At 38.1% G+C, this 22,279-nt stretch overlaps 1 protein-coding gene across 2 annotated transcripts in view; it reads right to left on the bottom strand.

The window, feature by feature from the left end:
* nrg3a (neuregulin 3a) overlaps positions 1-22,279 on the bottom strand; it is a 365,695-nt gene that overhangs the window by 3,974 nt on the left and 339,442 nt on the right. The window contains exons 5-8 of one of the 2 annotated variants that reach the window (XM_083540457.1): positions 14,344-14,446; positions 11,010-11,115; positions 7,930-8,051; positions 1,809-1,994 (exon numbers count right to left, since the gene is read on the bottom strand). In XM_083540457.1, coding sequence (XP_083396583.1) covers positions 1,809-1,994; positions 7,930-8,051; positions 11,010-11,115; positions 14,344-14,446 — 517 coding nt within the window. The remainder of the gene's footprint in view (positions 1-1,808; positions 1,995-7,929; positions 8,052-11,009; positions 11,116-14,343; positions 14,447-22,279) is intronic. The other variant, XM_083540458.1, reaches the window with a different exon arrangement.

Here is a 22,279-nt window from a genome sequence, read left to right as displayed (position 1 = left end):
AGTTCTTGATAGAGCACTCATACTAGTAATAATAATAACAATAATACAGAACCCAATTGCTTTTCAGATTCAATCTTTTTTATGTCAATTACAGCAAGCTTTTCTGACAGATGAGGAACAAACCTCGCCATATTTCTCCCGCTCGCTTTTTATTGGCCATATGCAAAACAGACTGAATCTCTCTCTGTCCCTCTCTCTTTTCATTCTTCTCCATCCCAGCTTGTCTCCATGGAAACAGGCTTTTTCTTCAACCCAGTGTTATTCTCGTGCATGTTTGATGTTTTTTTTTTTTTTCTTTCTTTCTTTTTTTTTTTTTTTTTTTTTTGCCCAGACCAGAATTAGAAATAGGTCAGCACTTACAGACTGCTGTGACGATCGCTGGGTGACCCGGTGGACGGTCAGACGGTCGTGCTGATAGAATACTGTAGAATTTATACTACCGAAAGTAAACTAGCGGGAACTGTTGCAACGAAAATTCGAACGAAGTTTGCTGTGCACAGCGGTGCATGATGCAGGGACACACGCAGACTCGTAAACAACCAAAAACATTTATCAGAGCTCGAATAAAAAAATAGACCCTATGGCACAAAGTAACCATGCTGATCCAGGTTCAACCCGGTTCATTATACACTATAACAAAACAACATAAAGAATATTCTGCCTGCTGTTTTTATACACCACAGGATAGCTCGCATCAAAACCTACAATCTTTCAACATTGGGTGAAGATCAGGTTCTAGTTTTTCTAGAGTATTAATCTGTAGTTTGTAGAAGTTTAGCCAAATTTGACCTTTTTGGTTCCTATACATTTCAGAGCTTCCACCTTCATCAAAAATTTTAAATCTATTCCACAATCCAAATCCAACCTCATCCACTATATTAAACTGATTCCAATAACCAACCAAACCTCCAATTCAAAGTCCATATAAGCAGAATCTCCACCTATATTCTAAAGCCAAAGTGTATTCTCCAGGCTAAAATCCATCTAGGTACAAAACTTTTGTTCCACTACACATTCTACCATTCAGCAAATTAGCAGAACGTACCTAGAACACCACGGAAACCATCCAAGTCTCCAGCACAAACACTTGAAACACCTTTCCAACACAACAAAACCATCTAATAGTCCAGAGTTACCAAACGAAGTACTGTTACAATCAGCTGCAACTCCTTCACTGTTACCTTGAACACGACTCCAACCATTTAGGATTTCAGAATAACCATCTGGAAGACCCCCACCAGGAATGCCATAAGAACTCTCTATGATTTCACACTGACCACCTTGAACAACCTTACAAACCAGCTGGTCACCCTTCACCTGCGAAAACCATAGCACCCCGCTAAGATTTTAGACTATTCACCTGGAACACCATTACACCAACCAGTAACACTTTTACAACTATCTAAAGTCCAGAGCAATTACTTGGAACACTTTCGCAACCAATTGAAACACACACAATCAGCTGCGGCATTTTCACAACACCTCAAACACCAAAGCAACCAAAGCAAGTAACCATCTGGAATCAAAGCAACTGTCATTTCACAGTAACCACTTGAAACAAGTTTACAACTACCTGGAACACCACAGCAACCATCTAAGTGTCCAGAGAAATCCCTCTTCAACTCCACCTTGACTATTTCTTGCTCTCAAAACTTCATATACAGATTCAATTCCACCTCTAGTCAACCATAACTCTACCCAAGTTTGACCTCCTTTTTAACCAGAAGAACCAATTGCAGAGTAAACGAATACCTTGCTATGTTTCCATAGCAGTCCAGCTTATTCTTTCTGACACGGCTCACACTTACATTCTTGCAGGCTCGACATCCCTCTCAGATCCATCCGCTTCCTGCAGGTGCTGGTAGGCGGGTCCAGAATCCTTTGAGCCTGTGATAGGATTGAGTCGTCCACCAGGTATGGGTGGAGTCCTGCGTGTTGATATGCGAAGGGCCGGCCGATTCTTTGCGTCACCATTGCACAAGACTGAGCTGCTCCTGTGAACATGGCAGAAGACACGCATTTATACTGTAAACCTTTAAAAGACATCTGCAGTTTTATGTTAAATAATCTCTAGCAAATCGCAGACGCTGTTAGCTCTTTAATAAATGATGTATGTATAGCTGCCATCTGCTGCATACGGCTTTGACTAACATTATTATGCATCATTACGGCTCTATGCACACATCAGGGCTGTGCTTTGCCCTCGACAAGCTTGTCTCTCTTTCCCTCTTGGTGTTTTTATAAAGTTGTTAATGGGATGTAGATTCAATCGGCTTAGAAATGGCTTCAAAAAACCAAAACAGTTAAAAAAAAATTATAAATCCATTGATAAAAACAGACCATATTACAGTACTTTAGATGTCATTTGTATAAAAGCCTGGTGCTGGAAGTGTCCTGATTCAAAATGTAACATATTGGGTTTCTGATCTGAAGGTCCTGAGTTTAAATCCAACCACCACTACGGGCCCCTAACCCTCAACTGGTCAGCAGTATGAATGACCACTGTATGAATGACCACAATTACCACTGCTATGCTGATGCCACTCAACTCATTGAGATCCTCCAGCACTGCTCGACTGGTCTCACTTTCTCTCAGGATAAGATGTAAGTATACCCCTCAAGGCTTCTCTGTTCTGGCACCAAGGTGGTGGAATGACCTTCCCCTCTTTTCAAACACTTAAACTAGCACTTTTATAGGTTTGATTGGTCTTTTACCAAAAAAAAAAAATAAAAAATTCTATTCAACAGAGTTGTAGGTAGATTTAACTCAAGTTTGTAATCTAGCATTCCAGTGTAGATATATTAATCGATAGAGACTTAAAACACTTTTGTACGTCGCTCTGGACAAGGACGTCTGCTAAATGCCGCAAAAGTAAATGTAGATGAGGGCATCCAACAAATGCCATAAATGTCTTATTTATACAAGTGAGCAGTTTGGGACTAAGAGCCTTGCTTAAGGGCCCAGAAGTGGCAGCGTGTAGGTGTTAAAATTAGAATATGATTTCTCAAATACCACAATTCTTACTAAAAATAAAAGGATGGAGAAAGGTCACCAGAACAAAACAAATTAAGCAAAAAAAAATATTCACCTGCCATACAAGTTCTTATTCTAAGTTCTTGTACCAACTTTGTGATTTGCAGCTGCACCATCGGGGAGCTGAACTGCTATTCTAGATACTTAATCAACACCTTCTAACCACGCATAATTAAGAATTCAGCAGTGCTGTGGTATAAAAATAAAACCCAGAGAATTCATATAAAAGCTTCCTCTCCTCAGCATTGCTGTAAGCTTATAACTAAGCATAATGCTGAACTTTTTATTTCCAGCTTTATTGCAAGATTAATAATAAACTGAAGTGTCAAATGTTGGGTTTTCTGCAGGCAGTAGAGAACAGCAACAAATGAAGTGCAATAAACTGATTGCCTCAGTTGTTTGTAGCTACGGTAACAATAAACATAGCGAATAAACAATATGATGCTGAATTATTGAACCCGTGTGGTTTTTGTGTGTCGGGGGGGGGGGGGGGGGGGGGGGGTGTTGGTACTTTTTATTTTTGCAATGCAAGAACAAAAGTGTATAAAAAACGTTTTCCCTAAAACTAAAAGCCATAGTGTAAGGTTTGGCAATGACCCTATCAAGCTCTGATCCCATATGAAAAACCCAGATTGTTAGGACAAAGATGAACATGTCTTGGTTTACATTTAACAAACCCAAGCTTTCAGCTGGAACACCATAGCAACAATCCTATGTTCCAGAACAAACACCTGGAACACCTAGGCAACCACTTGTAATACCCTTGCAACCACTTATTAACCCTCACAACCACATGGAACATCATGGCAAACTATTTGGAATTCCCTCAGAACCTCTTGAAACACCTTTGCAACCCACTTTATCACCTTTACAAACACCTGCAACACTGTTACAACTACTTGAAACACCTTTACAACGACCTGGAAAACCCTCACAACTACTTGGAACACCTTTACAACCACCTGGAAAACCCTCACAACTACGTGGAACACTTTTACAACCACCTGGAAAACCCTCACAACTACGTGGAACACCTTTACAACCACCTGGAAAACCCTCACAACTACGTGGAACACCTTTACAACGACCTGGAAAACCCTCACAACTTCTTGGAACACCTTTACAACCACCTGGAAAACCCTCACAACTACGTGGAACAACTTTACAACCACCTTATAAAATCCTTACAACTACTTGGAACACCTTTACAACCACCTGCAAAACCCTCACAACTACTTGGAACACCTTTACAACCACCGGCAACACCCTGAAAGTGCGCATTTAGTTTGCATTTTCTTGAGCAAAGAAATCCTTTGACTTACAAAAACATTTTTTATTCTATTCTTTTATTCATTCTTTCATCAAGTTCCTCCACATTGCTGTTTTCCTCTCTTAACTTAGTCCAGTTTCTCAGCGATTGGGCAATGAAAATGGAAAGGAAATTCCAATACGTATTTAGCATTTTTGACTCAAAAAACACTTTTATAAAATGAAATGTGCAAATATCCTTCAGTCTAAAGGGTTTGGATTTTTTATTCCTTAGTACATTGATTTGTATTTCAGGTTCAATGTGATTTGTATAGACGTATCCACACAGCTGCTTTACACAAATCTGAATGTAGAACTTATTTAGATCCCCAATGAATTAACCAAAGGTGGCATTAAAAAGGAATCCAACTCACAATGTTTCTATTGGATAGTGGGATTATAAATCATCACAATACACAGGTATTGTAACACAAAAGTTCAATTATTGAAGCATCACCACAACATAATGATGTACCAATTTATTCATGAAATAAATAAATTAGATTTACTATTTTATTCATGAAAAATTTGACCCCTAACGGGAGAAGCCGAAAAGAAAGTATTCATGAAAAATTCATGTAAATGTATTCATGTAAAAAACAATTCATGTAAAAAATGAATGTAAAAAACTGTACGTTTTGTTTTGCACTTAAACTCCATTTCGCATCAGACACCACAGCGTTTAAAAACGGCCACTCTGGACTCCAATTTCCAAAATATACTTGCACGTTCACAATCACCCTCATTATGATCAATCCTATCCGTTTCCAATTACACAGCCAGAGGTTAAAAGCACCTGTTTTCAATTCACTGCGAAGTATAGGCTCATTTTAACTTTTGCCATTTGCCAAGACTTTTGCCAATTCTTCTGTTTTTTGATCTCATTTTCAAATTAAATCAAATACTTTATTTGTGACGTACACATACCATACAGAGTACGACATGCAGTGAAATGCTTTATACGACGGTCCGGCATGAGGGAATTAGGATAGGGTGAAAAATAAACCAAAAAAAAAAAAAAAGGGCAAATAAATAGAGTATAAACTATATAAAATATATAAAGATATATATGAGAAAAAAGTGTATATACAGGATGCTTATGACAGTAAACATGTACAACAGTAAAAATTTAAGGTGGTTGATGTGATTGTCCTTAAAGTGACCGTGTGCGGTATGGTGTGGTATAAAGTGCACTGTGCTGTGCAAGTCCACAGTTAAAGTGACAGTCCAGAGATCTACAAAAGGCGATTTAAGGCAAAATGTATAGAAATGATGGCTTGTTTCAGATGTGCGGATCATGGAATCGAAAATGATCTATACTGTCGTAAACCGATAGCCCTTTACAATGAAGCAAACAATTATACGATAGCGACTGAGGCACCCTTGGAAGGAGAATGAGGTTAATCTAACTTAATAAACATAGCAGCGAGAGTGTTTGTTGGAAGACCGTAATATGTACGATTTTAATTCAGTAACCATTCCGCTTAGCGAGGTGGCGCCGCGGTCGGAGTCCGATTTCTTTCGATTTGTCTTGATCTCCTGCTCCTCTGCTGAGCGTCGCTATGGAAGCTCGCATTTAACATGTTTATCACCAATTCCAATTACGATCACTCTTTTTAGCGTTCAATAAAACTCCAATTACAAGCGGCCACGCTGCCTTGGAGTTAATTTCATTTGGCCGGGTGTCATTTCAACACATTACGGCGAGTTTGCGTCGTGCCCGTCTTCATGGCATGTCATTACAATAGCCATTATCATCATGAGGCTGTCTACAGGGCCATAGGCAGGCGGGTGAAAAACAAGCTGAGTCGGTTTCACTCAGGTTAATGCAATATTTCAGCTGGGAACACCAGTAATGTCCAATTAATGCTCTCTGTTTGCAGGCTGGATTGGCCATGATGCTAATTTCTGTGCATTTACTTATGCATTTAAATACGTGAAATATCTCATTTAACATTCTCCGTTCGCGAATGTTAGCTTGGCCATTATGAATGTCTGTCCCACCAAGGAGACATCAGATCTATTTAATGTGTGGCTGATTGACTAACGTTAATTGCATAATCTTTAACTTTTGCATTACATAGCACAAGGATATAAACAAATAAGCTTAACTTTTTCAGCAAGTTAAGCTACAGGAGCTTGTCTGTTGGATCAAAAAACAGGTCAGCCTTCGTTTCTTACGTGCATCAATGAGCCTTGATCGCCTTTGACCCTGTCGCTGGTTTACGACTGTTCCTTCATTGGACCACTTTGTATAGATACTGACTACTGCAGACTGGGAAAAGCCCACAAGAGCTGCAGTTTTGGAGATGCTCTGACCCAGTCTTCTAGCCATCACATTTGTCAAACTCGCTCAAATCCTTATTCTTGCCCATTTTTCCTGCTACTAAAATATCAGCATTGAGGACAAAATTTTCACTTGCTGCCTACTAATAAATCCCACCCACTAACAGGTGCCATGATGAAGAGATAATCTGTCAATGGTCATAAAGCTATGCCTGATCGCTAATATATTTATATTTTAGCATACCCAGCTAAACAGATACACTTTACTCTTTTGAAACTGATGTTTATTAAGGATTTTAATGTCCAAAATAAAGCACCAGTTTCCAGAGAGTAAAGTGTATCTGTTCAGCTGGGTATGCTACAGTAAGAGCTTGTGCCCTTCATCAGCTAGGAGCTAAGAGGCAGGAAGAAACCCTTTTAAGAACACGTGTTTGACACCAGTACAGCCAAAAGTCCACCTTTCCTTTCGTTAACAAATCAGACTGCCATTTCACGTAACCAAATTCACTAATGTCCCACAGCGCCATACATGACCACACTGCCCTCTATTGGACGGAGGTAAAGTGTCCGTGATTGGAAGATTTAATGGTCATTTACATATGTTAGGGCTGCTAATCATTTAAAATATATAATCGTGAATAATCTCAACTTAATCTCACCTTTTTATCTGTTCTAAATGTACCGTAAATTAATCATTTTCAACATGGAAAAAAATAGATGCTTTATGCAAATATATGTTTATTATTAGGAAAACCATACTAAACACAGAGCATGAAGACAAATGCTGAAAAATTACAGAAGTCATCAGGACACCAAACTGAACTTTTTCCTCCACACAGATGGTTTTAATTATCAGATGTGTGTATTGGAGTTTAGTGCTTGATTTGATACTTAGCACATCAGTAAAACTAATTTTTAGTAATTAAAACTGTTTTTTTTTTTATCTGAGTAAAGAAAGGACATCGTGAATAAATGTGGGTTGCATTGAAGGTTTTAATTTTGTATTTGCATATTACTGTATTTGGATTTGTGCCAGAGGTCAGTAGATACATTAGATATGTGGGTCATGAAATTGAAAAACAAACAATAATGCTGTTAACAGGAACAGCACACTAGCTAGATCGCTAATCTAGCTTTTCAGCATCTTTATTATTTCTATCAAGCATTCTACCTGTTCGTTATAAACTGACTTTGACTTGTGTGTTTACTTTGTATTCATTTAAAACGTACCCATCATATCTGGCAGTTTGAACTCTCTGGCCATGGGAAGCGGGAGATCGATTACCTGTGATCCTCCTTACCTGTGATGTCGGGCGGTTGTCAAACCCCTTGTGAAAGAAGACGTCATTGAAGAACTCTGAGAAAACACGGATTCAGGGACGCTGCCTCCATGTAGTGGAGTTTTTGTGCTTTTGCAATACTGCTGAAAAAAAAAGAACGTATTTGATACTACATTTACACAGAGGTCACTGTCATTCAAATCAGTACAATTCAACATTGGACATTGTCCCAAAGCAGCTTTACAGAATCAAAAAAATGATAAATCTACATTTTAGAATCAGAAATCAATTTATCTCCAATGAGCAACGAAAAGAACCCTGAGATGGTGTGTGGATGAAACCTTAAGAAAAAACATTCGAAGAAGGGAAATCCCCTTCTCATCTGGGTGACACAATATATATTCATTATAGCTCCAGTTCATATAAGAAATGCTTTGAAAGTAAATAAATAAAACCTTGTGATATTAATGTATGTACAAATAATTGTTCTCATACGATAGATTCCTTCCACCCTTTTTTCCCCAGGAACTGCTTTTAAAAAAACGTGTGAATCGATCATTTTTAAATAAAATAATTAGGGCTGCAACTAACACTTATTCCAAGAAAAATTCATTTCAGCCGTGACATCAGTGTATTTTCTTTTCACGTGCTCGTGCATAACTTTGGTGCTTCTATGCCACACATGCTCCACTTTGCGTAGCTTCCAGGTAAATTTTTCTTTGTTGCATTTAATATAAAATGTTCCGTCCCACGCCTTGAATTCCTGTACTGTCCGCCATTTTCACAAGTGGCTCAGTTACCTTGCTGCTAAACCTAAACTTGAGCAGTAGAAACTAATCGACAACAGATTTCATTATTAATAATTATTGATTTATTGAATAATTGTTGCATTATTTACATCATTTCAACATCTATTTTGCCGCTTTTGAACGTGTTCTTGTAAAACTGACTTTTCTAACACCAAAACACCACACTACTAAATCCAGTTGAAATATCACTCTTTGAAAAGCCTCCCTCGTTTGTATAAATATATATATATAATCCCATATCTATATGCTGCAGAAAGCGGAAAAATAATCTGTCTGCGTCACTGTGGCACTTATTCTCCGCCAGGCAACAATGATGAGAGAAGAGTGGATTGAAAGGAGGACAGCGAGTAGACTAGGGGAAGTACCGATGCGTGAACGAGGGCTACGCAGGGGGGGGTTTAACGTCAGCGTAATTGGATAACGTGGTCCATCGTGGCCTCGTTTTTTGTTTTTTTTCGGCTCGAAGCCGTCACATGGCTGAAATATGTAGCGCGCAGATAAGATTGGGCTAAAGAACTCCGAAAGACGTGAGAAGAGCCAGAAGACGAAAGAGCTTGCTGTGAAAGAATAGGCGATATATTGTGACAAAACAGCCCTTTTTAATAGGAAATGCATCTTAACAATTGCACGCTGGGTTTGATATAATTAGACAGGAAAGTTACACATATTCAAAATTGGGTTAAGGTGACTGAGTTTCAGAAAACTGTACTGCTTATTTTTCAAATTGATCAAAATGTGTTTGTTTATTGATCGGTGCGCAACGGCACGAGATGCATTTAAAGCCGTTAAACGTCACACACTTCACAGCTGAGGTCATGAACCCAAGGCGCACATATTAAAACACATTTCTTTTGCAATTGACTGAGAAATCAATCTCCTGCAATTTTCCGTTCGCCTTTCAAAATCTCTGCCTCTCGGTCATGATTTCTGATACATCGTGTTTTTTTTTTTTTTTTACGCAAAATGTTTTATTTTCCAAGCAAGCCAGTCCCTCCAGTCCTTTAATGATTGGTCTTCATGGCATTGACGAGTATTCTGACAGTTCGTCTTTATCGTTAAACCCTGTCCCAGGCATTGAGCTTGACTGACATTCAAATTACAGCCATTTTTGTTATGAACTAGCAAGCAGGACGGGTGTGTCTACAGAAGCTAATGCTACGGCGATAAAAGTGCTCGTCAGAAATGCCTGCTTTCCCTGAGCTGCCTTTCCATGGTGATGACGAAGACGCAGTGATTGTGATGAGGACTGAGAAAAGGGTCACAAATGCAAGCGTGTCAAGATGGAAAATATAATGCTGGTAGCTAACGTCGTTCAGTTCAAACGTTGAGAGTAAGAGCCTGTCCGCGTTTACATCAAATAAATACCATTGGCGTACACACAGTAGGGCTAATAGCTTATGATTGTCATGTTTATATGTTATTATTGATCATCCCATTCTAGATTGATGCAACCATTTTCTGATAATAATCAGCTCCACTCCTCTCTTTTGGAAAAGCTTTTCATTAGGTTTTGTTTGGTGTTTCTGTGAGGATTTATGTTCATCCTGATACAGCATTAGTGAGCTTGAGCACTGATGTTAGAGGAGACGAGGAGGCGCCAGTTCATCCCAAAAGGTGTTCAGTGTGGTTGAGTGGGTCAGAGCTTTTTTTTGCAGGATACTCAAGTTCTTTCGCTCCAACGTTGTCTTTATAGCGTTTGCTTTGTGCACAAGTACAAATACATTCTATACAATTGTGTGCTTCAAACTTTGCAGCAACAGTTTGGGGAAGAACCACATATAAGTGAGGTGGATGGGGTGCGCATACTTTTGCACTCCAATGCAGTACTTAACCTCACATTTTTGACTAGTTTCGGAAGGAACCACATATGGGAATGTTTCTGCTTAGTGGCTAGGGGTGCATATACTTTTGCCTGTTTACTAAACATATATGGATTTTTATTAATTATGAATTATATTTTCACACCTCTCTTTTAAACAATTCCTAAATATGCATATGTTTAATTTTTTTCAAAGACTTCCACTTTATTGATTTTTTTATCATTTAGATTCTCAGCTTTTTATTATATCATTCATTTCTAGAATCTTCAGGGAAAAGGCCATCAGATGCCTATAAATCCTGAAGCCTATATTTTGTTTCTGGGGTGTTACTTGCATATATGTCACATGATATTCAAATGATACCTTTAAGTACTACCCGTGTATCCCCTGATCAAGTAGCTTACTTATTTTTTTTTTCTATTACCAAAGACATACCTTTAAGAGGAACTGACCAATAGATGATAACACTTACATTGTGCAGCTGGAGGCCGGGGTGCTCCTTGCACGGTTGGCCGATGCTGTAGTTTTTTAGGCCTCGGCTCTCTTTCAGGTGCGCCTGGAGCTTTTCCCTGCGTCTCCTACAGGGGGCAGCGCAAACGTTCAAAACATACGTTAACAACCATAAAGCATATATGCCACTCCTTGTGTGTGTTAAATTCATCGCTGAACAGCACCAACACTCTGTTCGATTCATTTTTTTTGCCAACATCAGGATGCTCAGTCGTTCATGTCATTATATTAGATGCTCTATTGAAATCGCACGGCTGTTCTTCTGCCTGTTCGGCTCCGTAAGCCGTGATTGACAGGTGCACTTTATTCCTGTTATGTTTGCCCAGCAGCACTAGCACACACTGACTGCCTCTAGCTAAGCTCTGTAAGCTTTTGGCTAGAAAATAGAAAAAGAAAGAGAGAGAGAGAAAGAGAGAGAGAGATTCAAATCAGGATTTGAAAATGTCCATGCTGAGATCAAAAATGCAAGGCTAAGAAGTCAATGTTTTGCCATCTTTTTCGTCCTTGAACAACACACACACACACACACACACACACACACACACACACACACACACACACCTCTTATGTAGTCTTTCGGCTGTAATGTCAGAGTTAAACAACATATACAGCGATGACGGACTGAAGTGAGCTTGTAATTCACACTGCTGCATAATAATGTTTTGCTTGCTGCTTACTATATTCGCTAAAACCACACACACACACACACACACACACACACACACACACACACACACACAAACACACACTCGAATGAAAGACTTATTAATATTAATCTTTGTAAGAAAAGTGATCTCAAACGAAAATATATTTTTCAGATAGGCCAAGTGCACATACATTGTGGTACAGAAAACAACAAAATCGAAACCCGAAGCCCAGGAGAGAAACGGATAATGCTTTTTTTGAACATAGACACCAGATTGGAATGTTTGTGTGGCCAAAGAAGTCAAGATCAAATTCCAAAAACATGACTAGCAATGCTAAATATAGTATGGGATTCAATATAGTATATCTTTCTTTCTTTCTTTCTTTTTCTTAATAAAATTCTAAAAAAAATGATGTCCATAATGCAAACTTCTCAGTTTTAAGTGTGCTGTGTGAATGTTTTTCTGCCTTTATTTGTGTCACATAGCTAATTAATTACCTCAGGTGTGTAATCAAGTGGGAGTTTTGGGGCTCTGCTACAACTATGATTTTATTGAGATTGTATTTAGTTCAGGGTTTGGTGTGCTGGAAGTCTTTTGTCCTGATTTAATCATCCTCCACTAGATAACGATGGATTCATAGATGTTTCATCTGGTTAGCGCTGTTATTTTTTTGTGTGTGTGTGCTGGTCAATTCCTAATTAGATGGCTAATTAGGCTCGGTTTGTTCGAGAGGTAAATTGTGGCTTACTGTGACAGAGTATTGGTGGTATTCTGTGGTGATTATTTTTTTTGTGGATAAAGCTGTTTTTTAGGTAGTAATAGTACGTATGCTATGTGCATAGATATACTAAGTATTGTGCTTCTCTCTTGTAAAATTGTTTGTGGTCAATGATTGGATCTATTTTGGTATTTTTCCTGAGATATGTGGGGGGGTTGTGGGGGGGGGGGGTATATTGTGTATCTCCAAAAGTGTATATTGTTCCATAGTAATATAAGGTATGTATGCTTACTAAAATTTGTATTCAAAATGGTCTGAGTTTTTAAAGTGTTAGAATATGTAAGAATTTTTGCAGGTAAAGGATTTTCCCATAGACATGCTAGTTCGTCCAATCTCACCAACAAACAATCAAAAACAATCAAACATAAATAAATAATGGGTTTTGTATTTGCTATTAATCACATTTTTAGTTAAATACATTCGAATAAAATATTTTGGATTGTTGTGGAATCACTTATGATTCTTGGAATACACAAAGAAGCAAGTAGCGATGCTGGGGCTGATTTCTTTCTTGCTATGACTGTAGATTTAAGCAGACTGATAATTATATTACAAAAAGCCCCAAAAGCAGCTGTTTTTTTTTCTATACTGTTTTGCTGGTAGTCTGTTGCCAAACCTATAAACCATCATTGCCGTAAATGTATATACGAAATGGGACGAAGTTTTTGTCAGAATATATCCCTCTCTAGGGTTAATGTGCATTCGAGCTGGCACAGTATTTATGCTCAAATTAGATATTGTGTTTGTCTGAGATTCTTTTAAGCATAATTTATTTAGAGGTATATCGTGTTAATATTCACTCCTGGTTGAACGATTATTTGGAATTGTCAACTTCTGGAACTGGGTCGATTTGGGCCAAAATCACAGCAAGGGCAATTTTTTATTTTTTTTTTCCACACCAGACTGCTCGTCATTGCATGGCTTACACACTCACGTTCAGGAACGAGTCCAATTTTCGCCATGAGTTTGTCTGCCTGTCTGTTTGTCTGTCAGAGTTGATCATTTGTGCAATTTAGAGGTTCACTATTTATAGCATTGATATGAATTGTTCAGTCTAACCAACCGATAAGCTGATTAGACTTTGGAATTGATCCAAACTAAGCCAAGATCACCGCAAAATGCCTCGGGTCGTTTTTTTTTCTTCAATAGCTTCCAAACTATTGTGTTTGAAGTATATTTTACAGGCAGTTCTACTTCGCTGATTCATCCATAACACGTCAGATGAGAATATGCAATGCCTTTGGGCCAGAAAATAAACATGGGCAGACTTTGCACATATTTTCCAGAACAGCAACTTTAGTGCTTGCTTTCTGCTGAACAACATTTCTGTTTATTTTGTCTGGTATGCACAGGAAACCTGATTAGAATCCAATAGCAAGCTTCAAACTTCAAGCACATAAGGACATCAAGGACGCAGCTGCCTTTAAGAGCGTCATCGGTAATCCATTAGCTGTAATTGTGCATAGTAAAAGCTTATTCGCTGCATCTAAATCATAAAAACATCCTTGAGAACTATTTAGTGTGCAAAACACTGCAGGAATGAATCAGGTGCATGGGCCTGGAAGTCAAAAGTACCTTGAATTTAGTCGGAGGAAAAAGTGCACACCTGGAACCCCAGAGTTCCTTTTATATTTGATTGATATATATATATATATATATATATATATATATATATATATATATATATATATATATATATATATATATATATATATATATTTTTTTTTTTTATTATTATTATTTATTTTTTTTTTCAACCTCTGTCATTCGTCATGATCATTATCTTTCTGCCTCATTTAAAAATTTTAAACGCTCCTCTTTTTTCCTTTTGCGGTCATGCTCATCTCTTGCGACTTCGGCGCCATACTCACTTGTTCCGGCAGTACAGAGCCATGCAGAGTGTGCCCAGAAAGCTGATCCCCATGGCGATGCATGTGATTGACAGCACTTGTCTCTTGTAAACCTCTTCGCTCTCTGTTTGGGTTCGAAAAGCAGAAAAACAAGACAAATATTCTTCCGTTAGAATGAACCGTTTTATTTTTTATTGTTGTAGTTGCTGTAGCATGGTCGGCGCTTATCTCTGACTGTGATCGGGATTGAAAGGAAAGCCATGAGTAATAGATACATCTCTCATTGGGTACCGGTGCCACTGGTGAAGACTTAAAGCCTTAATGGATACCATTAAACATGAAAAATGGCAGCTGTCTTTGCTCGTGTAAAAAAGTAAATCACGCCCAGTGTTTCACCGCTATTAACAGGCAATCAATCAGATTAGGCTCAGCCACAACAGACTTTACAAGAAAAGCTATGAAAAGAGAAAAAAAAAAAAAAAGAACACGCACACATCACACCTCACAATGGCAGGTGATGGATGCGAACCGTCCGGGATCACAAACCCCATGGTTTCATTTACCTTGATGCCTTTGTGGTTCGAGAATAAAAGCTTGAATGGACATGAGAAAAGCTTTAATAACCATTATGTAGCCACATTAGCGAGCCATGATTCAGCTAAATTAGAGAGTTCATAAAAGCCCTGGGTCTGTACATGTATCTTAAGCTATTAGTTGGAGGCCGGTAGAAAAAAAATAGGGAGAAAAAAAAAAACATCAATGCAGGAGAACATTTCCTTTTTTATTCCTGAGTGTTTAATTAGAATTTATATATTTCTATTTCCCAAATATATAACTATACAGACTAATAACTAATAATCCTGTAAATACACCAAATATATTCAAATAGACTAGGATATATATATTTATAGTTGCATAGTTTGGTTTGTGCATTTTGTTTTTGGTGTTGAATGACTGATTTTGTAGTTATATTGTGTTGCTGTGTTTGAGTTTGCCGTTATGTTACGGATTTTGCTGTTGTGTGACTCCAAATTTGCAGCAGCAGCGTTTTGGAATTCAATGATTTGTGGTTCCTGCTTTGCTGTTCCATTACAATTTAGTTTTACTGAAGTGTTTCTGAAATTGTCATTGTGTTTCGTTGAATTTGCTGTCCTGTTGCATTTTTTTGATATGCAGTTGTTGTGTGTCTGAATTTGCTGGTGTTGTGTGTCTGAATTTGCAGGTGTTGTGTGTCTGAATCTCAGGGTTCTGTGTATATACATTTCCTGGTGTTATCTTTCTAAACTTGTTTTTGTTGCGTCTCAAATTGCGTTTATTGTGTCTTAATTTCCTAGTGTTGTGTCTCTGAATTTGCTTTTGTTGTGTCTCAGAATTGTGTGTCTAAAATTTAGGTTTTGCATATCTGAATTTGCAGTTGTGTTGCTGCTTTGCACTTTTATTGTGTTTCTGATTTGATCTCTCTCTGAATTGGTCATTGTTCACTTGTGTTGCTTTTTCTGCCGATCATAACAGAGAAATAAAATATATAAGTATTTAAAATCCCTCCCAACATGGTACAGGGAGAGCGCTAAGTGCATTTATATTGGCACCCCTAATTTCATCATAACGGATGTGCTTTATAACCTTGGTGTATAGTGTGCAGTACAGTAATCAAGAAGAAGAAAAGCCAAATTGCTCACTGGGACAGTAAACTGTAAGTTCCTGATCTGGCTACTGTATAACTAACCCATTGCTGCAAGAAAGTAAAAATAATTGTATCATACAGCAAAGCTCTTTTGCCGAATTTACTTGTGCTTTGTTGAGGAAATGAAAAAAACATGCATAAATATATTTTTAACCATAGCCGACCGAAAAAATTAGGTTTGTGAAATTACACCTTTTTTTTTTGACAGGATTGTGTGCACTGTAACAACACAATCATTTAGTGTATTTGCCTAAAGGAGCATACACCAGGGGGCGTACAAATTAATTTAATACCTACATTGTGAAAGTCACTTTGGGAACACAGATTGCGTGGACGTTTCTTGTTAATTGATTTGACCAAAGGGCAGTTATTAAATCAACAGAAAGCCTAGTTTCCTCCATTTGGGGAGAAATTAAAGCCATAAATACCACGATTTTTTTTTTTTTTAGAATTACACCTCCATATAAAGAATTAACGGATTATTATTTAAGGAAATAAAGACTGCTGCAATGATTGTTAATGCGTTTGCAAAACAGAAATACTGGGGGGGGGGGGGGGGGGTGTTATTTGTCCTGTATAGCTTAATCATGTGTAATGGACTTTCAAACTGGGTGCTGCATATTTCTGAACATTTTCATTTAAAATAAATGAGAAAAATGGGGAATTTTAAGCTTTCTTTGAGAGCTCTTTACATTTCTATTTTACATAATAATAGCAAGGAGATATTTCTTTGTTGTTAGACAGATATACATGATATGGACAAAGGTTTTTGGACACTTACCCATGTGAATTACTGCCCATTTAGTCCCATTTGCTGTTAAAATAACCTCCCTCTTCTAAGCAGGTGTTCCACTAAATGTTAGATTGTGCTTGTGGAGATTTGTGTACAAATCATTAATCCACAAGGATATTAGTAAAGTCAAATACTGATGTAAGTGAGTTGAAGAGCTTAGTGTTCCAATTCATCAGGTGTTTCATTAGGGTCGAGGTCAGAGCTCTATTGCAGCGTGTGCAGCTTGTATAGCAGTACAGGTTTTCTCTAAAAATAACTCAACATACAGCCATTAATGTCAAAATATCTGGCAACAAAAGCGAGTACATGTACATACTACGTGAACATATCAAAATTGTGCCCAAAGTGTCAATATTTTGTGTGAGAACCATTGATATCTTGCACTGCCTTAATCCTCCTGGGCATGGCATTCACCAGGGCTGCACAGGTTGTTGCTGGGATCCTCTTCCACTTCTCCATAATGATATCGCAGAGCTGCTGGATGTTAGACACATAGCTTCTCCACCTTCCTCTTGAGGATGCCCCATAGGTGCTTAATTGGGTTCAGGTCTGGAAACATATTTGGCCACTCAATCACCTTTACCTTTCTCAGCAAGGCAGTTGTGTGTTTGGGGGTCATTATTGTAGTTATTGTTTCTTAAGGCAGGGCATCATGTTCTGCTTCAGAAAGTCACAGTACATGTTGGATTCTATGATTCCCCTCAATGAACCGGAGCTCCCCAGTACCAGCAGCACTTATGTAGCCCCAGACCATGATGTTGACTGTAGGCAAGACACAATTTTCTTGTTGCTCCTCACCAGGGTATCACCAAACATGCTGGACAGCATCTGAGCCAAACAGGCTTATCTTAGTATCATCAGACCACATGACAGTTTCAGGTATTCATGCTTTTACACAGGTTGTCTTCAGCAAACTGTTTTGTGGGCCATCTTGTAAACCAACTTTAGAAGTAGTTTCCTTCTGGGAAGATTTCCATGCAATCAGACTTATTGCAGTGTGTGACGTATGGTCTGAGTACTGACAAGCAGACCTTTCATTTCTGCAACCTCTACAGCAATGCTGCAATACTCATGCATCTGTTTTTTTAAACTAGCTTCTGCACCTGATGCACAGCACAAGGACTCTATGATGGACCCTTGCGAGGCCTGTTTCGAGTGGAACCCATCTTGGAAAACCTCTGTATGACCCTGGCCACTCAGTTTCAGGGTGTTACAGACAGTACATCTGTACTGCTATACAAATTGCATATTGACTAAAATATATCCAAGTTTCGTTTCTAAAGTATTGTACCCCCTAGTAAACTCAAATCCCGCTAGTTTGAAATTTCACCTCGGTTCTCCACGATCCATCATCTTATACAGAAAATGGTTTTATTATCAAATTCCTGAAAAGTAGCGCTTTGTTAGATCCGCTGACCTGCACCACTGTAGCGTTTCATTAAATTCACCAGAAATAATGACTTGGACACAGTAGATCATTTATCTCAATTATGCAGCTAACGGATGTTTGGCGAGCGAGATGAGTTGACGGAGCGATTTATTTCTCACTTGAATGAGATCCAGAGATGAGGTGGTCATGTCAGGCTCGGGGTTACCTGGATGCAGTGTCTGTATATCCGTGCACTGTGCAAGGAATAAACAGTTTCTTTTAAACCCCAGCCATTTTTGTTACAGCAATTCCGGTAAATACGCAATGGAGGATGTCAAAAAGCTGGATTTTTTTGTTGTGGTGTTCGGTGTTCCCCAGATTTATCGTGGAATTGTACAGACTCCGGACTGCAGCAGCTGTCAGGACAAATCAGGGCTTTGTGGATGAGGAGTACAACACCTGCCAAGGCTCAGGAAGATATACCTATGTGTGGGGAAGGGTGTGCATCTAAGGAAAGTTGGCTGTCTGTAAATACCTAATGATTGATAAAGATCAACAGAAGATTGTTCTCATTTCAATCCGGTGTCTGATGCCTCCAGGCATTCACGCACTCAGAATGTGTTTTACATTACATTATTGTAGTAGTTTAACATTATTGTAGTAGTTACTTGTGGAAAAACGTTGCCAGATTTCATCACAATTCAGTCTAATACTCCTTTTCAAATGCATACAATGATTGCCGACTAGCCATAAATGGTTGGACATGGGTAAAAAAGTTAAATAATAATCATCATCTTTATCATTTTATTGTATAGACCACACCCACATTCCTGGTTTGTGTGAATCCAAATTGAAATGCTAAAAATTGAAAAAAAAAAAAATTCCAAGCACTGTGTAAGCAATATGGTTCTGATGCAGTAGGAGACAAACAAATATGCTTTATAATGACAAGACCTTCATTTCACAGTGTTCCCAAGACTGTAGATGAGCTACTTCACTGTACATTTCCTCGATTCTTCAACCAGCAACTAACAATGTAAACAGGTGTGTCATTTAATGATGCGTCTATATCATTCCCACTGGAAAAAAAGAAAACCTTCATTCTGAGTGTATGATGGTGCTCCTCTGGGGTTTTTCTGATGTACAGCAAAGAAAGGAATGACAAGCTCATCAGAACGGCTCTGGGATGTACTGTCGTCATCTTTTGCCTGAATATAGAATTAGCAACTGAAATGACTTTAGGTTTTATGAAATGGAAATCAGCTTATGGAACATCCTTTAAGGTTTTCATATCAAGTGTAATTGTAGCACTGGAGGAATTCTCTCTGTCCTCGACGTGGATTTTATAGATGTCAGCTCATCAGTTCTCTCAATAGTTGTAAGATGGGTAATGGGAGGTCATGAGCTACGACTTTCTTGAGGAGTCCACAGTGGTCCTTGACGTCATTAGTCTTTTGGTTTTCTGTATCACATCCTTTCCTTTTCAAGATGGAACTTTCCAAGAATTAATAAATTTTTTTGTTTTAGTTCAGGAATACGTATTCATTTCTATTTATTTTTACCTCCACAAAATCAGCTATGAAGAGTTGTCCTTTTTCTTTCTACATCCCCTCCAGAAGCTTGAAGTCAGTAAATGAGTGGCAGCTTGTGGTCCCATAGCAGAGATGCACAAAATCACTCTTATGGGTGCTTTCTTTCAATGTACTCTGTTAGTGGAATTGCCTAACTACAGTAACTCCATTCAGACAGCCGAATCCCTCACAGTTGTCAAGAAACAACTGAAAACTCATCTCTTCCATGAGCATCTAACTGCCTCTTAATATCCTTTATTCCCCCTATGCTAGCTTTAATATTTTGAACAATGACTGAAACCTTGTATAATGGACACTTCTTGTGTTTACTGCGTCTTGTGATAAATCGCTCGTTGTGTTCCTCAACTATAAGTCGCTTTGGACATAATAGTCTGCCAAATGAAAAAAAATGTAAGTGTTCCTCTCATGTTTAGAGCATAAACTCTTCAGTCTTACAGTTTGTCTATACTCTGTCTATATTCTTTACATAAACATTAGTCCAGTTAGATTTCAGAGTTGAACTAAGCTTTCATTATTTAAAAGAAAAACAAAAAGAAAAAAAAAAGAAAAAATTTATATTTATATATATATACACAGTACAGACCAAAAGTTTGGACACACCTTCTCATTCAAAGAGTTTTCTTTATTTTCATGACTATGAAAATTGTAGAGTCACACTGAAGGCATCAAGGGCTATTTGACCAAGAAGGAGAGTGATGGGGTGCTGCGCCAGATGACCTGGCCTCCACAGTCACCGGACCTGAACCCAATCGAGATGGTTTAGGGGTGAGCTGGACCGCAGAGTGAAGGCAAAAGGGCCAACAAGTGCCAAGCATCTCTCGAGAACTCATTCAAGACTGTTGGAAGACCATTTCAGGTGACTACCTCTTGAAGCTCATCAAGAGAATGCCAAGAGTGTGCAAAGCAGTAATCAAAGCAAAAGGTGGCTACTTTGAAGAACCTAGAATATGACATTTTTCAGTTGTTTCACACTTTTTTGTTATGTATATAATTCCATATATAATTCCACATGTGTTAATTCATAGTTTTGATGCCTTCAGTGTGAATCTACAATTTTCATAGTCATGAAAATAAAGAAAACTCTTTGAATGAGAAGGTGTGTCCAAACTTGTGGTCTGTACTATATGTATACATATTCTCTCATACAGTGATTAATGTATTTTAAAAAAAAACATTCTTTGGAATTAAAAGTTTATATAAAAAAATTAAAAACAAAGAATTTGATGATTTTACCAATAAATTACGACAATTGCCTAAATGTGAGTTTCAAAAGGGTTATCCTTGAGACGGTCCATGAGATGTTGCATAAAGACGGCTTCCTTCATACAGTACCAAATCCATCAAACCGATCTTGGTCTGCAGAATGCTTTCAAATGTTTGGAAAAGTGGATTGAAATTCAAACACAAAGAGAAAATCAGAGTCGCCAGATTCTGTTATTAGTTCTAATGGCCACAATAGTTCCGTTGTTTAACTACTTGTTCTTCATTTCTCGGTTTAAAACACACACAAAATAGCCATCATAGTCAAGAGGACCGAATTTGCTTAGCGGATTATAACAAAAGCCGACCAAGCACCAGCCATATAAGTCCCATCTTTACTAAGGACTCATTACTCGTAATGGATGCGCTAGAGAAGAATACAACCAAACATCTCTAACGTCCTGTTTAGAATTGGTTTGTGCTGAGATGTAATAACAAAAGGGTCATAACTATGCACATACCGTCATGGGTAATAAGCTGGACTTTGTCGTTAGGATCAAAGGAATCCATTACCTAAGCTCAGCAGAGTGCACTAAAAGGATTTAGAGATGATCATGTGTACTGTGGGCTTTACTCTTTTTGGTTAGCGACGATGTGGTAAAATCTACATAGCTGCTTGATATAACCGTATTGCGAATTAGGTTGGTTTTAGAGAACAGAAGCAAGAAATTCATTGACAGTCTTTTGGTTACAATATGATCAAATGGTCTGAACCAAATAGCAAAAATGAGTTTATTTCACACTACATTTATAGCATGTTGGTTAGTTAGTTGACTACCTGTTTAGCTCACAGTGGCATTAAGAATTAAGAAATAAGGATCCATTCTTCACATATGCTTAACTGACTACTGCTATTTTTTTGCTATGGTCTTTAATGTTGCAAAATGTTAAACCTTTTTAAAATGTGTCTCATCACTGGACACACCAACATATAGCAGCCAAAAGTTGACGTCGCTTATTTTGCCGGAAATCACCAGCTCAACTCAGCTTTCTGATTTTTACTTTGCAACCTCTTCTAAGGAAACAATGTAAAACTCATTACGGGAATTTCTCCATCAAAAGCCATACATGGTTCATACGCAAATCTGAATACATTATTTGTATTGAACTGAAGTGTATTCAATGAATACGAAACAGATGTATGTGATTGAACAGTGTATAATAAATGAATTCAAATCGAAATACATGGCGCACTATTGATTTCTTTTGTTTGGTCTTAGGGCTTCTGGTTGAGACTTATGGTGTATTGGGACTCAAAT

The sequence above is a fragment of the Silurus aristotelis genome (genome assembly GCF_946808225.1).
Source record: "Silurus aristotelis genome assembly, chromosome: 4".
Lineage (NCBI taxonomy): Eukaryota > Metazoa > Chordata > Actinopteri > Siluriformes > Siluridae > Silurus > Silurus aristotelis.
This window is presented reverse-complemented; position numbering and strand designations above follow the sequence as displayed.